We start from the raw sequence: 17,774 nt of genomic DNA, 5'->3' as shown, positions 1-17,774 counted from the left end.
TAATTCAAATGCGGGTTAGTTCCATCAAAAAGCCCTCCAAGAAGGCAAATTTCTCCCAATACTTGATCCAGGAGTTCCCTTGTCTTCTGGATTCGGTTCAAATTTACAAGGCTACTGAGTTGAACATTAGTAGTCGCGAACCCAAAAATTGGGTCGGTTATTCAGCGATGGTTATAAAATATAAAATAATTAACATGTACAGTTTTTAGAAGAAAAAAAATTAAAAACATTTTTCGTACAAAAATAATAAATACAACAAAAGTTACAACTATCATATTACATATTTTACCAAATTTTTGTAGGCCTCGTGAATTTTCTTAAACTCTTCTTCATTCTCAGCTCCGGGCTCAAACACTGAAAATAATTGTAAAACAGATTGTATCAATAAATAACAATAACGAACAAGTTTTTCGTTTCTTTTTTCTTTTTTTTTTCTTTTTTTTCTGCATGAGATTTTATTTAACAGATAGTTTCGTGTCTCTGATTTCAAATATGCAATCGGTTTCTTTCACCAATCTACAGCTGTTTTTTTTAATAACATTTTTATTAGTTTATTATTTGTCGAAATGTACAAGCTTGAAAACGTTATATGTAACAGAGGGTCACATAAATGCTGCCATAAACTTCTAAGGGAGTTAGAGCAAATCATCAGAATTAAAATTACATGAGAACCCATACCCGGTAATTTCGTCATATGCCGCTAGAGGCGTTTGCCGATTATGAACTGTTTCTTCGTGTGCTTCTGAACAGTTCTGAACATTTCAATAAAATTACACTATAAACGTCATTTTTTTTTAAAAAAAATCTTTAGTTTAAGGAAAAACTAATTTTGGATTTGAAATCCCAGCACCCAAATTAGCAGAACAAGTATTTGTATAAATGGAAAAAAAAATTCCAATGTAGTATACAATACATAAAAAATATATATATATTAGCATACCACATACTTTTTTTAACAATATTGAAAGCAAATTTCAAAGGTTACCGAATTTTTAGTTTCAAGTTTCCAATTTCTAATAAATAAAAAAATAAAAATTACATAGAAACATTCCTAGCTCTGAGATATAAAAAAAAAATAAACTTATTTGACAAATTTTTCACGCAAAAATTCTTGCGTGACAAATTTATATTCTTATAAAGATCTATTCTCAAATTACATACCGATGTTAGTTGTGTATGAATTAGTGAATTATGGAATGGAAAAATAGACTTTAAGGAAATATCAGAAATGCTTACAATATACTTTATTATTTTAACGGTTCATAATAAAATTCAAATAATGACCAGAATTATTTTCCAATGTGAAAGATTACATTTAGCTGTGATTAACTATAAATTTAAAATTTCCTTGTCTCCAACGGAAAGAAAATTGCGGATTATTGTAAATTTATCGTTAATTTTATATTCTTTTGACATTACGAATGAAAAACGCGCTTACGTTTCCAAGGAATGGAAAAAATAGATTTTCAAAAATATTTACAAAATATTTATTAATTTTATGGTTCATACTGAAATTCAAATAATAACCAGGATAATTTTGCTATGAAAGAGTGAGCTTTAATAAACTAAAAATTCAAATTTCTCTCGTTACCATAAAGCGTTAATATTATATGTATTTGACATTATGTATGCAAAACGTGTGCATGTTTCCAAGGAGAGAGAAAACTAGAACTTAATGAAATTTCAAAATTCTTTTCAAATTCTTTTGAAATTTTTCGCCATTTTACAACTATTGCAATGCAAACTTTTCAATGAATATCAAAATGCTTACAAAATACATTATTAATTTTACGGTTGATAGCAAAACTCAAATAATGAGCATAATTAATTTCCGAAGTGAAAGACTAAACCTTGTTTTGTTAAAACTTAAACTTATTATCAAAATACTTATAAAACATTTTATTAATTTTAAAATAATACTTTTGTGTTGTTACTAAATCAAGTTCCGAACTATAAACAAACTTCATAGAGTAAATAACGAGAAAAAAATGTGTAAGTTTAAGTTTCAGAAAAAACTAATTTAACAAATGAATTAATCATTTAATACAATATCACAACAATATTTTTACTGATGTAATAAAATTGCAACTGTTAGTAAATTGCTGATCAGGAACATTTTTCTAAATTATAGAATTAAAAGAACACATATAGTTTAATTCGTGCGATAATTTTTTAAATTTTCAGTATCTAAAAACTACGGTACGAAATATTTATAATAATATTTTTCATAATAATATTTGCAAAGAAAATACTTTTCATTTTTAAATCATCTGTACTCTAATATTTAAAATTGTCTTTTTTTTTTCAAACTTTGTGTATTTTAGTAAGTTTTTTTAAATATATCTTAGAGAGAAATAAATCACCCGAGAGAACAGTTTTAGTTTACCGAGAATCGTTCGTAAAAATGAGCAAACAATACTTTGAAGACACATAATAGAAAAAACTACAAGCTCAAGTACAAATAATTTAGCAATTTTTCCCTACACAATATCAGTTTGTAAGCAAAAACGGAGCAACGACTTAATGGATTCCATTTATTTTTAGAGAAAAAAAAATAACATACAATAGTTCGTTAGAAAAATATAACAAAGAAAATATTTTCTGTTTACATCCATGAAAACAATGCCAACAATGAATTTACAGGAAAAATTCATTAAGGAGAAACAGAATCAAGAGTAAAAAGTAACAACATAATGAACAATAGAATCTCGCGGGAAATTATTGTTATTAATAATTCCTATCTTATTCGTATTTTTTCCCATAAAATTATTACTGTTCCTAGTTTTGCATGCTCTTCAATATAAATCATTAATTTTTCAGTTTTGCAGTTTTTCCTCTACTAGAATTTCATTTCAATATGTTTATCAAAAAGTGTATTTTATGTTTTAAAAAAATAGAATAACATTATTTTGAGAAATCTGTTTTGAAAGTTTTTTTTTTCAATGCTTTTTTCATATAAAAACTAATATAGCGTTTTCGTAATTTTTTCATAATATTTTTGAAATATAGAGATATTATTCAAAATATTCATGCATATTTTAGTTGCAATATTTTTTATTTAATGCTATTAATTGAACGGGCAAATTCCTGCTGTTCAATAAGCTTGTTTAATTATATCTTCATTGAAAACTTTAGGCCGTTGTTTTTAAAAATAAGGTAAGATAACTCTTCAATCCTATTTTCTTTGATCAACAGATAAATAATTAATAGATAAATAATGAACAATAGATTCTCACAGGAAATTATAGTTATTAGTAATTCCTATCTTATTCGTATTTTTTCTCATGAAGTTATTACTATTTGTAGTTTTGCATGCACTTGTATACATACATGGCAGTACTTTTACTTTCGTTNCCCAGTGAAATGAAAGGATAAGTTATGTTATGATTCTCTGGTTATTCAGATCCGAAATAATTATAAATTAACACTCTATGATCTATGTCTTAACCATATATGGCAGTACTTTTACTTCCGTTACTTGTATCGCCGGTACAAGTAAAAAGTACGTACTTTTACTTGTACTTCGTTACTTTTTAAATTTAGTACTTTTACTTGTACTTTCGTTACTTTTTTAGGGAAACAGTACAAGTATTTGTAACGGAAATGTCGAATGAAATCGTTACTTTTTTCTAAAATTCGGTAAGCTTTCTAAAAAAAGAAAGAAAAAAAATTAAATTTAAAAAAATGCTTATGATTTTTTAATTTACAAAATTAATGTGCAATATATATGTATTCACAGCTAACTTCGTGCTTAAATACCTTGACCTCCCATGGAGAGCTTATTCAGCGTAGCTAAGCACGTTCTGAGAAATTCTCGCAGCAGACTCAGTGACACCACTTTCGAAATGCAATTATTTTGCAAAATGAATAAAAATATTAATTAGCAAGTTATTTTCATTCATTTTCGAGTTTTATGCCTTTATTTAATACATTTTAAATAAAAAAAAATTTGGGTTTTGTTATTACGCTAATCAATTTTCTTTTTGAACTCACTAATAATATATTTTTGTCTTCATACATTTTTTACTAAATACATTTTTACCTAGTAAATTTTTTACTAAAATTATGCTTATGCCCGACCTTGTCAAAGAACGCCCAGTCAAATCTCTAAGAACTTCAGAACTATTTGTGCTATTGAAAACTATTATAATTACTATTTTAACTCTTGAAAACTCTAAGGTATTAATTTAGCCTCTGATACTAAAATTCGTTTACAAATTTTAATTATTCCGTTAGGCAGAAATGTTCGGAAAATGATTTTCTCGCATGACTTCAGCATTAGCCATTGTTACAAATAAAACTGTAGACTGTTCTGTTTCAACTTATACTGCACATTCAATTATTTTTTACTAGCTCAAAGATCACAAAGCTATCTGAAACCTCGTGTTTGCTTTGTTTATGTCTGTGCTTATAAAACGCGTTTCTATAGAGTAAAACAGTTTTAAATCAATGGTAATTTAAATAAATAAAAATAATAAACTGAAAATTAAAATCAATTGATAAAATTTCTTTTTCATGCAAATCCATAAAAAGTTAGATATTAAAACTATACTTGATTTTAAAATTATATTATACGATTATATTATAAAATTATATAATAATATTCTTCCGAATTTAAAAATAAATTAATGTCCATAACTTTCAAAATTAAAAATAATTAAATAAATAGCATCAATTTTGCAAAAACATTAAAGAACATAAGAATATTATTCAATAAAATCTTAGGCTACTTTGAATTTTCGATTTCCTAGAAATGTACTTTTAAATCGTTACTTTTTTTGTTTAGTACTTGTACTTTTACTTGTACTTTCTACTCGTTATGTTTCAAAATAAGAACTTTTTACTTTTTACTCGTTACTTTTTTTAAAAATACTTTTACTTTTACTCGTTACTTTTTAAAAGTGACGTTGCCATATATGCTTGTATATTAATCGTTAATTTTTCATTTTTGTAGAGATTCATTACAATATGTGTAGCAAAAAGTCTATTTTGAGTTTTTAAAAAAATAAAGTTATTTTTGAAAAATTGTGAGAAATCTGTTTTGAAAATATTTTTTCAATGCTTTTTAACGAAAAATAACATTGTGTTTTCTTAAATTTTTCATAATAATTTTGAAATATGGGGATATTATCCGAAATATTCATGTTTATTTCATTGCGATATTTTTTATTAAATGCTATAAATTATATAGGCAAATTCTTGCTGTTCAATATCATGCTGAGTCATGCAAAACTTCTATTTTCTTTATAAAAAGTGTTAAAAAATAAACTTTTGAATTTTGTATAACTTGCACTGCTTTGTTGCGGAATAATTTATAATGAAAAAAAGTTTTTTATTATGTCTTATTTTGCTTAGCAGCAAGCTTTTTTAATTAAAAACTAATTTGTCATCTAAAAACTTGATTATTTTTCTTAACTTATTTTACAACAAAAGTTTCAAATTGAAAAAGGATCTTGTATCTAAAAAGTTATACAATAAGTCTTACTTTATTCATCAACAAATATTTAAAAATGAAATCTGGAAAACGATTTCTGCTTATAGAATCGCTTTCTCGAAGAAAAAAATGCGTTCTTTTTCCATCACAGTGCATTTTTCTTTTTTCTCGCTTAATTTTTATAGTATTTTTGACTCTGAGGAGTATTTAAGAATTCATAAAAATTTCAGTCATAATATTTCTTGTATGTCATTAATTATACATGAATATCCGCAAAATCCATTAGATTAAACATTAAATAAATATTACGAACTTACAAAAACATGGAAGCTTCTATCTTTTAAAGTAAAATAACATAATGTATTCTCTAAGACAGTGTTTCCCAAACTTATGACTTTTGTGTACCCTTTCTAAATTTTTCGTAACGCTGAGTACCACTAAGAAAAAATTAATGTATTTTTTTAAAAATATGTCTATTTTTCTTTCTTGGTTCGAAGTTGTGTTAATAAGTTATTTGCATCAGTGAGAAGGATGATATTGTTTTTGCTGTGATAACAGGATAAAAATTATATTTTATAAAAATAATCAAAATAAGTAGAATTTATTGCAAACCTTTACAATAAAAAAAAGTTGCACAAAAGTTAAAAATCACAACTGGCTGTGGACACCACTAATTATTAACTGTTAACTCTGGAAAAAAGAGCCAATGGAAAAATACGTAATCGTAAATTTTCATAGCTACCTTTGTTTTTAAATAAAATTTTCGTTTGTTGCAAGATATTTCGCATAAGAACGCGTACCCCCGCTAAACTGTTCTCGCGCCCCTGGGGGTACGCGTACCACACTTTGGGAAACACTGCTCTAAGAGATATATTAAAATGAGCTTTCAAATTTTACATAGGTTTCTGTAAAATTATTGTTCTCTTCTTGTAGAATAATTTGTAAGAAAAACTTTTCCTGCTATGTCTTAATATATTCCACACCAAAGAGTGTGAATTGAAAAATAAACGTTGTTTAAAAAGCTTCTCAATGTTTCCTATTTTATACGACAAAAAGTTTGAAATTTAAAAAATTATTTGTCATTAAAATATTTTCCTAACCTGTCTTATTTTCTACAACAACAAACATTCAAAATTGATAAAATTCGTAGTTTTCTAAGAAGTGTCTTTATGTATCTAATTTAATCAGCAACAAACTCTTGAAATTAAAAAAAGCATTACTTATTTAAAAAGTTTTCTCAACATCTCTTATTTTATTTAACAAATATTTAAAATTGAAAAATTAAACTTTTTCTGAAAAATGTCTTAATAACTCTTATTTTCTACAACAACAAACATTCAAAATTGATAAAATTCGTAGTTTTCTAAAAAGTGTCTTTATGTATCTAATTTAATCAACAACAAACTCTTGAAATTAAAAAAATCATTACTTATTTAAAAAGTTTTCTCAACATCTCTTATTTTATTTAACAAATATTTAAAATTGAAAAATTAAACTTTTTCTGAAAAATGTCTTAATAACTCTTATTTTCTACAACAACAAACATTCAAAATTGATCAAATTCGTAGTTTTCTAAAAAAGTGTCTTTATGTATCTAATTTAATCAACAACAAACTCTTGAAATTAAAAAAATCATTACTTATTTAAAAAGTTTTCTCAACATCTCTTATTTTATTTAACAAATATTTAAAATTGAAAAATTAAACTTTTTCTGAAAAATGTCTTAATATTTCTTATTTGATTCAACAACAAACATTTAAAAATGAAAAAAATTTTATTGTCTAATAAATACATTAATCTATCTAATTGTATTCAAAATTATACATTTAAAAATGAAAAATAGAAAACCCCTCCATGAAATTACTATTTATTAAATCTCTTTCTCGAAAAAAATTGTTCTTTTTCCCAATTTTAAACTGCATTTTTTATTTTGTGTGCTTATTTATTTTTTATTATTTTGTGTACTAAAATAAATAAATTTAATACACAATCGACAGTAATAAATTGTTAATTCTACAAATATTGAAATCTAATTTTATCATTATTTTACAGCATGATCCTTAATATTTGGAGACACGCTTTTAAATTAATTTCTTTGCCAAAACCTCGCTTATTATATCTAAGTTGTTAAGCAATCTACACCTTAACGCTAAAGTTTTAAAAAAAATCTGCATTTTTTTTTAATTAAGTAAATCAAATTTGAAAAAAAATTTTAAAAAAATTTATTAGAAAAGTATCTTAGTATATCGTATTCGATTGAAAAAATTAGAAATTTAGAAGTATAAAACTATTAAGTACATACAATACTTATAGTATTTGAATAATAATTTTTTTTTCAAAGCAGTTGGTGTTACATATTTTTTTCTCTTAATTCTTCTTAGTTAACTTAATTCTTCTTCTAAATCTTCATTCACTCTTAATTTTTTTTATAAAGTAAAGCGTGTTAAGAACAGTTTTGCCTAACGAATTTTTTCAGGAAAATGTTTTTATAAGTTAAGCAAAGTTTGGAAAAATTTAATTAACGAATCTTAAAATTTTAAATCCTGGAATAGTTCTGGCTATATCTGATACATACTTTCAATTTATTCATTCAAATCAATTTAATAATCTCTAATACTTACAAAATGCAACTGTGATACCATGACCATGCCTAAAATTTCAAATAATAATAAAATTAAAGAAAAGTACCGTTTAAAATTGGGTACAAAAATTTAAAGTTTGAATGATCAATAATGAATGTCCATTAATAATAAGGTTTAGTTTTTAATTCATAAAGTGTTTCATATTAATCTCTCTCAATACGTATTTTAAAAATCATTTTTAAAAAATAAAGAGAAATTAAACCTATGTTAGTTAAAGGTTGCAAATAAATATTAAAATCAGAAGAAAAAAAGACATTTTAAAATTATATAAATAATTGCATAGTAAGAAAGTTTGTATATGAGTAAGAAATCAGTTTTCAGATACAACCCATAGTAAACTGGCTTCTGAAACTTACATTCAGGTCATTTACTCGTATTGACTTCGATAATTTCTCGTCATAGTTTGATACATTTTTTGCCTGTATCTCCTAAATATCAACTTGCAACCCTTAATGTGTGTAATTTTTTAATTCATTTTTTATGTTATTTAAAAAAAAAAGTATATTGAGAGCAGTCAAAAAGAAATTGAAGCAACGCGAAAAAACTTTTTAATTAAAAACATGAGTAACAGACAGACATAGATAGATAACAGAAAACAGAGATGTCAGTGAAGTCAAACAGAGATATCATTGAACTTACACTCAGGTCATTTACTCGATAATTGACTTCGATAATGTTTCGTCATCGTTTGATACATTTTTTGTTTGCATCTCTTAAATATCAAATTACAACCTTTGATGTGCGTAATTTATTCTTAATTTTTTTATGCTGTTTAAGAAAACGAATATTAAGAACAGTCAAAAGGAAATTGTCGCAACGCCAAAAAAATTTCAATTAAAAACATGAGTAACAGACAGGCATAGAACGAAAACAGAGATATCAGTGAAATGAATTTATTCCTATTTATTTTTTGTCGGCCCTAAATTGCAGCCGTCCTAGTTGCATGACAGTTATGGCGACAGTAAAAAAATATATGTTGATGATAATAGCACTGCAAAAAAATATACGTTGATTAAAAAAGTTGACACCGTCTTTAGTGATAAGAAAAGTTTATAATCAATAAATTTTTTTATAAATATTTTTTTGTAAATAGATTTTAAATATAATTAATACATTTTATATTTTGCAAGACTTATGAGCGAAAAATGTATAAATTTTGTAGAAAAAAAACTTCCAATTATTACAATTGCTTATGGAGGAGAAATATATTTTTATGGGAGAAATATTTTCGAATCCATAGACATTTTTGGTGCTGCCACTATATATAAAGTTTCCTAACACACCATGGACAGGAGTATACACTCTTTTCTATGGTGGTTAGAGCATCCGACTACGACTCCGTAGGTCCTTGTTTCGAATCCTGCCCGCTGCCAGCAAACATCACTCTCTCACAGTCTTCTTCGCATTGGTGACAAACGACACTCGAACGTACAACGCAACTATCTAGAACCTCAAAAGATGGCAGCACTACTCTACCTCGCCTTGTTCCACCTTTCGCCTTGATTTGATAAACAAATCACATAAATCTACAACATCAAAATCCAAACTGCACTGGAAGAGCGACTTCATTCACTACCACACAGCTATTCCGTTTCGTGAAACACGACGGACAACGAGTCAGACTTCTCCTTCACTGGAGGGGGAGTGTGCGGCGACTACTATAAGTTTCCTAACACTCCTTGAACTGTGTTCTCCCTTTTCCATGGCGGTTAGAGCATACTACTACGACATCAAAAGTCTTTTGTTCGAATCTTGCAGATGACCAAGAAACATTTGTCACTCACACACACTCTCACCTCCACATAATTTATACAAAGTGTTAAGTAATAACTGCTATTAATACATATTTTTTAAATATTTCTCAAAGAATAAATAAAGAAAATATACTATCTCAGAATTCGCAATATTATCGTCGAAATAACAATATCCCAGATAAAAGTCAGAACAATATCCTAACCTGAGTAATCCTTAACAAGAAATTAAAATTAGTAAAACCTATTTAGTTGACGGAAAGAAAGTGAAATAGGGTAAAAGGTTACTATCAGTACTTGATTTATCATAAGGCCTGAGACGCCCAGACCTAGGGCCCCCACATTTCAAAAGACACCCTAAATTATACAACTATTTTTTTTCCTTGTGTTCTTCCTTAAGAATTAAGATATTTAAGTTAACAAAAATTGAAATAAATCTAAGCTCACATTTAATAATATATCGTAAATTACTTGCGTTATAAATAATTTAAAAACACTTCATAATTAAACAACTTGTAAATTTTGTTAAAAGTAACGACCAGGGGGGGGTCTCATTTCTCGGTCAGGCCCTGGTTACTGTGAGAAAACCAGAAATCAAACTGATTTTCAAGTTTAATCTTGTCTATATCAACAGTAGTTAGTCAGATTTCGATATCTTCCTTCCTTTCTAAATATTTATATTACAAAATACTTCAATTCTTATTTATATAACAAAATACTAAATACTTCAATTGCGGGACACCTTGTATCAAACTGATTTAACTGCATGTTTATATTTTTAAAAACTCAAATTAAGCACTACAGTTCAAAATGATTTCGTGCTTTAACGGGTGGGACTTTGAATTTTCGAAATATTAAAAAGAATTTCGTTTTATTATTTTTTTACAACTTAGGGTTATTTAATAGTACTATAACTATCATTATAGACATTTCAAACGCCAACATTTTTAGCTTTTTCTACAATATTTCCTAATTTAGTTCATTCATCTCTAAAGTATTAAATTTTTGTAAAAAATATTATAAAGAATGCAAACAGTCTAAAATTTAAAAAAAAAAAAATTTAAGGAAGCTTGACTTTATTTCCTAAGTATATTTATGACATTTTAATCTCCTTCTCTTACTCATTTTTTATTTATAGTTGAATTCTTTCATTAGCACAACTTTTTCTAAGAAAAATAAAACGCTTAATAATTAATTTAAGTATTTTACTACTATTTCAAAATGTTATGTTTAATAGAACTGCAAATATCTTTTTCGAATTCTTTAATTCAGATTAAATAGATTTTTTACTGTGTTATTCATGAAAATTGAAAAATTTATATATTAATAAGGGGAAAAAAAATTCGCTGAAGACACTTTTGAAATTTGATCACTATTATAACATAATATCATATATTTACCTTTCATTTTTTTTCTTTTAAATTGCGTATTATTCTCACTTTAATGAAATATTTTACTATTATATTTCTAAAGACGTCGAACATTTTTCCTTAACCTTATTTTTATAAGATAACAATTAGAACTAAAAATTTGCAATCATTACATAAATTCTAATAGTAATAAATCAAGAATTATATCTTACCAACGGATTTCTGTTCGATAAATGTTAAAACCGGAATATTCCATATAGGTCCTCTCAAAAATTCTACTAAAGAATCGAAGACCCATTCCAACTGCTCTTCCGCCATTGTGTTACAAAATCGCCATACAAGTGCGAGAAAAGTGGAAAATTTAAGTATTGCTGGTAACGAATCTGGCAGAGCGGAACACAACACAACCGTTACCAAGGGAACAGAGAAACAAGACGACTGGGTTAATAATTATATAAGTAAATTTTAGTTTTATTTTTAGGATTTTATGGTTCATTTAGACTTTTATTTCAAGTTTAGTGTATTTATTTTTTAGAAGCATTTATCAATCTTAGTATCGTAGGTAATTTTAAAATGACCTGTCCATTGTTTACCTTTACACTAATTTACTTAGTCTTGAAAATTCAAACCATAGCTTCGTGATGAGCAATATTTCGTTTGTTTGTTTTTTTTAATATGGTCTGACATTTCCCTTAATTGAGTAATAAAGTTTTTGTAATAAAGAAATGTGTCTCTGAAGAAACGTGTTTGTAGTTGGTAGCTTCGCAACGACAAATTGTTTAAGATTTAATTAAATGCAAATCATAGTTTGAGAATATTTCCGCATCGATATTAGCGCCAAGTTTCGGCGACTAATCGGGCTGCAGCCTGCTGCGAGAAATTAAAAGCAAAAAAAAGAAAAAACATTCTCAGAAGAGGACCAACTCAGAAGGGTATAACTCATAAACACCCTAAGGCACCTATACTCTTTTGGTGCCTTGGCAATTGCAATTGGCATAAACAGGTACTGATACGGGAATATCCACTATTGTTTTGTTCAAACTTTAGTTGTTTAAAATTTATGCATTTTTTTGTTTAGTAAAATTTTTATGTAAAATTTATTAGGTCCCTCTCTTATTTTGGAGTTTTTCTCACAGAAAACAAGGAAAATTACTTAAAAGTGAGTTTTTGTAATAATAAGAAATAAAATCATTATAGAAATAATAGGATATTGAAAAATTTTAAACAACAATGAAAGCTCCAAGAGGCACCTAGTTCTACCAACACCCCCTAAAGAAGAAAGCCTAACAACTGATTCTCACAGTAACTAAGACATCAGGAGCTGTGGGCTCTGGTGATGTTCTGGCTTTTCTATTTTCTTCCTGAATATACACACAAGCAGAATCCTTTTTTTAAAGCAATGAGGTACTTAACACCATATGTATCATGTTATAACCATTTTATTGACATTTAAATGTAGTTACTATTAATTTAGATTTAATAGAAGTATGACTTTAATGTAAAAAGTAGTATTTAATTTTTATCCTGTTCAATAAAGAAGTGAAAAATCTCTAGTATTAGGATTTGATTTTATATATCCTATATTTGTAATTCAATTTATGTACGAAACTTATCAATGAAGAAAATCAACGTTTTTATAGTCAGGGATCTGTCCAGAATAAATTTACTACCGTTTAGCAGTACTTTCACAAATTCAACTTTAGGAAAAATGGTAGTTTCGCAAAATACTTTTAAAAAAGCAAGTACTCATGCAAACTCAGTTCTCATTGCAATCTATGGAAAAGAGCTTTTCTGCAAGCTGTCTTTTACAAAAAGGTCAAATAGTGCAATGTGGTAAGCCTAACTGGTCTCTTACGCCATATCAAAGCGAGCTTTTTTTTTACTCTGAGTTTTTAAAAAGGAAATTACGAGCCCTCTATAAACTTTGCAGGAAGTCAAAATTCGAGCATAATTCTAAACATTTTAATATTATCTTCAACACTATTATGAATTTATTTTAACATACCTTTATTTTTTATGAACCATTTTTTTCTCTGGGAAACTTTTTTTTTTGTATGACCTAATCGAAAATGTTCTCATAATGAAAATAACTTTTAGTGCTAGTACTGTAAATGCACGTTTTTATTAAATTCAAGTTGAAATTTAACTATGGACAAATTTGGGAACTATTTTAAGCCCAAAATTTTACAATAGCAAAATTATTTTTTAATATATGGGGGAAAATATATCGAAATTTACCAGTCATAAATAATTTTTAGTGACAATTTTTGAAAATATTTTTTTATTTACGGTAATTTTGTGTTGATTTTTTTTTAAATGTAATTTTTAATTTTCACAAATTATGTCTAAATTTTCACAAAATAGGTACCTCTCAAAAAAACTTAGACACTGATAGTGTTGTTTGATTTAAATAACTGTGATGTAATGTTTGTTTTGATTGTAACAATCATATATTATACATATAAACAAATTCATTGTAAATTCTTATAATTTTAAGTATTAAATTGGCAGTTCAAATGTCTGTAAACATGTATGAAATTTGTTCCTATCCGTCAATGTCTCTTGTGATGAAAATGCCTTTTAAAAAATTCGATCAAAAGTAAATAATTAAGTGGAAATATTTCCTATTGCACAGATTCTAGTCTGAAAACATACAAAGTTTCCTTCGATTAAGTAAGAGTATTATTCAAACTTTTGTTGCTATTTCATTACTCCTTCATCACGTTAGGAAAAAAAAAATTTAGATCTTAAGAAACATGCATAAAGGAAAATACTTATTTTGTTAAAAATTACTTGTATAATCTCTGAGATATGTTAATTGCACCGAGAGTAGTAAACAAAGCTTGAGAAAATAGCCGTTAAAATGTATTGCACTGTTAAAAAATTTGGTTTAATAATTGTAAAATTAAGTCCTTATTTTTAACAAATAATTTTTTATCTTTGACGAAAATGTGATAATAATGTTAGGAATATATATCCATAATTTTTTAGGTAAATGAAACGTCAATTTTATCTGAATAAAAGAGAAGTACCATAGTTTTTTATCTACTGTGTCACATGGTTACGATTAACCAGTGGATATTTAAGACGCCTAAGCCAAGACTCTGGATTACCATTCTTTTTTAAAGAACTACGATGGACAGTCTTTGTTTTTAAGACTGTTAAATGTGATATCTAAATGAGGATAGGCTATACTTTGTGCTATGCATTACTAAAACAAAATGTGAATAAAGGTGCATAAACTGATTCACTATACTATGGGCTCTATAAACAAGTACCATATTCAGTGTCTAAAAACAAATATAATTGTTTTAAGAACATCTTCAATAGGAGGTATGATTTAAGTTTCCCTCTTAATTTTAATGCAAATTATTTTTCAAATTTTCAATAATTTGATGCTTTTAGTACAAAAAAGCTTAATTTATTTTATAAATTGCAAACCACGAATAGATTCTTATTTTATAGGATTTCTGATTTTGCAGATTTAGATAAATGTATCATTAAAAAATTAAAATCTTTAATGTAAAAAATTATGAATTATGTATGTATGTATGAATTATTATGTATGTAAAAAATTATGAATTGCAATTAAGATAATTCAGTTCTTTTCTATGATTGCTCTCCCAAATATTAAATTCAAAGTGCCTTTTAAAAGCGAAAGTAGAATCTTTCCTTTCTGCATCAATCAAATTATTTTTAAGTTAACTCGTCACTTTGGCTTCGTTGTCCGCTTTCTGAGAACTGCTCCATGTAAATAACGTATTTTATTAATATTTTCCTCACAACTGTGACAAAAATCAATCCAGATATGTTAAAATCATAATAATGAGAAGTATATAAACAAAGTGCTTTGCTATTTTATTATTTTTTTTTATAATCATAATACTTCCCACTTGTTTAAATTATATTATTATATAAAAAAGTACAAATTCCACTTTCTGTATGCATCAAATTACTTAGTGCACTAAAATTTTATTTATTTATATTTCAGAATATATTGAATTTTTTTACATTTTGCATATTTACTTTAAATTATTACTATAACAACAAATCAGTATAGTTATGGATCAAAATAAAATGGGAATGGCTGTTATCTAACAAATATGTGTTGAATAATTAAGTGAAAAGGTATCTTATTCATTTACTTAGTTAAGAACCTAGATCTTTTGAAGATTATTAATTTTAGTATCCCTTAAAATTAATTCATTATTAGTTTTAGAGTCCCATGAAGTCATTTAGGCTTTGCATCGTTCTAGAAGTACGCAAATTGAAGCATATGGGTAATTCGATTAAATCATGTTTTGGCTTATTGTTGGTTTCTTCAATTTATTTTGTAAATATAGTTATTTAATGATGTTATAAATCATATATATTATTAAATACATAAAAATAAATAGAATGAATTGGATGGTCCACATGATTCGAATGAATGATGACAATACAATAAAAAAGATATTATTGCTTTTTAGATCCACTGAAAGAAGAAAGCGGGAAGGCTGCGGTTGAGATGGGTTGATTCAGTGAAGTCTTGTTTTCTTGCACTTAATTTTATTTTATAACCGTCGTTGAACAGCCGACCCAATTTTTGGGTTTACGTCTACTAATGTTCAACTCTGTAGCCTTGTTATTTTGAACCCAATCCAGAAGCAGTGGTAGGTGGATCATGAGTTAGAGTCCCTTTGCTGTCAGGCTAACCGTGAGAGGTTCTTGTAGTCTTCTCCATGTAACGCAAATGCAGGTTAGTTCCATCAAAAAGTCCTCCAAGAAGGCAGAATTTCTTGCACTTAATGAAAAAATTGAAGATCAAAGATAAATTGGAAGTTGTTAGAGAAATCTTCAACGAAAGGCAATGGGCTGTCTGACCAACTATGATGATGACGATGATGAATGTTGTAAATCAGTTTCTTCTGGTACTGAGGTAATCCTATACTGTGTTCATGCCAACATATAAATACCCATTTTATTTACTCGCTGTTCAACAAAAAAAAAGATAGTAAGAGTTTTGGCTGCCACCCAGTTACACAGATAATCAGAAGGTTGCTGTACTAATGAACATTCATGCACTGATACAATAACATCCCTTACTTTTTGTGAAAAACTTTAGTAATGCACTTTCATATAATCTTTTACTTTTCTTGTAAGATATCTCACATTATTCTTGGAAAGATTTATTATAAAAATATTTTAATGTTATGAGCTTTTTGAACAAAATATGTTTTTGTGTTTATAATACCAAAACATTAATTTTAATGTGTAGAAATTTAATATCATTATTACATAATCAGAAACTTTTATATTTTTAGAGAATGAGTAGATGACAAATGTAGAGCATAGTGAAGGTCAGAAATGTGCCAACAATCAAATTTCATCTGTGTTGAAAGAAAAGCTCAAGACATTTATGGAAATGCAATTAAGTTAAGAACCATCACACACAAACGATCAGATTACAAGGAATACATCATATCAAAAGAAGCATTTAGTATTAAAAGATGGCTCATTCTAATGATGGTTTTCAGTTCCTTTGCCTTTTATTGTGAATTCTATAATACTGTAAGTATAGTTGATTAAAAAAAAAAACTTCATTTGCTTAAAAATAATGCTGATTGAAATAAAAGTTGTTAGAAATTTTGAGCATATGAAGCATGTTGACTTTTATTTCCATCTCCATATTTTTGAAGCCAACTAAGTTTTTTTTAATGAAATAGTATCTTACTGCTTATTTATTTAACAGCATGTATAGTTTTTTTAAGGCATTTCCAACTATTGTGGATTAATAAAAATCAAGAAAAGTTATTCACTGGTCAAAAGGACCAGTTGTTAAAAGATATTGCTATTCCATACACATTTTCACTGCTCAGTCTACACGTCTCTATCAGAATTTTTTGAAAGAAAAGTTAATAAAGTGAATTTAAAAAGAAAATTACAATACAAAGAATGAACACTATAAATAAAAATGTGAGAATTTAAATACAAGGAAAACAAAATCTAAAGATACGCATGTTAGCAAAAACGGCACTTCATCAGGAGACATACCGCCTTGCCAACATGTTAGAACCTTTCTGTTGTCAGTGGTAAAACCAATAACCGACAGTGCCCCGAAACTCCATAATGGAAAATGAAATAAGACAATAATGCAATACCTTAAAAGCATATTGGCAAGGAGGTATATCCCCTGATCAGGGATGAGATTTTTCCGCTTTTTAGCGGATTTCCGCTTTTTTCACTTTTATCTCTTGAATTTCAGCTTTTTTATCAAAAATTCAGATTTTTCTAAAAATTTCACTTTTTTTTCATAAGTATTCCGCTTTTTCAGAAAATTCACCGATTTTCAAAGAGAAACGGAAAATTCAAACTACATAGCTACCAATCCTTTCTCATTTTTACTTATTTTAGCTATTTTCTCTCCTTTTACTCGCAGCAGATAAGATTTTCCGAATTTTTTACCCGCCCTCCAGATAGATCCGATTTTTGTAGTTCAAACGAAACTGCTTCTGACAAGCCTTTTAGAGGTCCCAAGCCTGGAATCTGCTAATATCTCGATTCTTATTCACACGATTTTAATATCAAACATAGCTTT

At 27.0% G+C, this 17,774-nt stretch overlaps 2 protein-coding genes across 6 annotated transcripts in view; one reads left to right on the top strand and one right to left on the bottom strand.

The window, feature by feature from the left end:
* Window positions 1-11,544, bottom strand: part of LOC107453291 (cilia- and flagella-associated protein 36) — a 31,196-nt gene extending 19,652 nt beyond the window's left edge. Inside the window, exons 1-2 of the mRNA XM_043049860.2 lie at window positions 11,410-11,544; window positions 290-354 (exon numbers count right to left, since the gene is read on the bottom strand). Of these exons, the coding sequence (XP_042905794.1) occupies window positions 290-354; window positions 11,410-11,515 (171 nt within the window). The 5' untranslated portion in view covers window positions 11,516-11,544. The remainder of the gene's footprint in view (window positions 1-289; window positions 355-11,409) is intronic.
* The window catches only part of LOC107453299 (Phosphatidylinositol glycan anchor biosynthesis class H), a 17,874-nt gene continuing 11,620 nt past the window's right edge, over window positions 11,521-17,774 (top strand). The window contains exons 1-2 of one of the 5 annotated variants that reach the window (XM_016070074.3): window positions 11,521-11,639; window positions 16,501-16,747. In XM_016070074.3, coding sequence (XP_015925560.1) covers window positions 16,544-16,747 — 204 coding nt within the window. In that variant the 5' untranslated portion in view covers window positions 11,521-11,639; window positions 16,501-16,543. Of the gene's footprint in view, window positions 12,602-16,500; window positions 16,748-17,774 lie in introns of all 5 variants that reach the window. The other 4 variants (XM_016070072.3, XM_016070075.3, XM_016070073.3 and 1 more) reach the window with 4 other exon arrangements.

Source organism: Parasteatoda tepidariorum, chromosome 8 (genome assembly GCF_043381705.1).
Source record: "Parasteatoda tepidariorum isolate YZ-2023 chromosome 8, CAS_Ptep_4.0, whole genome shotgun sequence".
NCBI classification, from domain to species: Eukaryota; Metazoa; Arthropoda; class Arachnida; order Araneae; family Theridiidae; genus Parasteatoda; species Parasteatoda tepidariorum.
The sequence above is the reverse complement of the archived record's forward strand: the minus strand, read 5'-3'. Positions and strand labels throughout refer to the sequence as shown.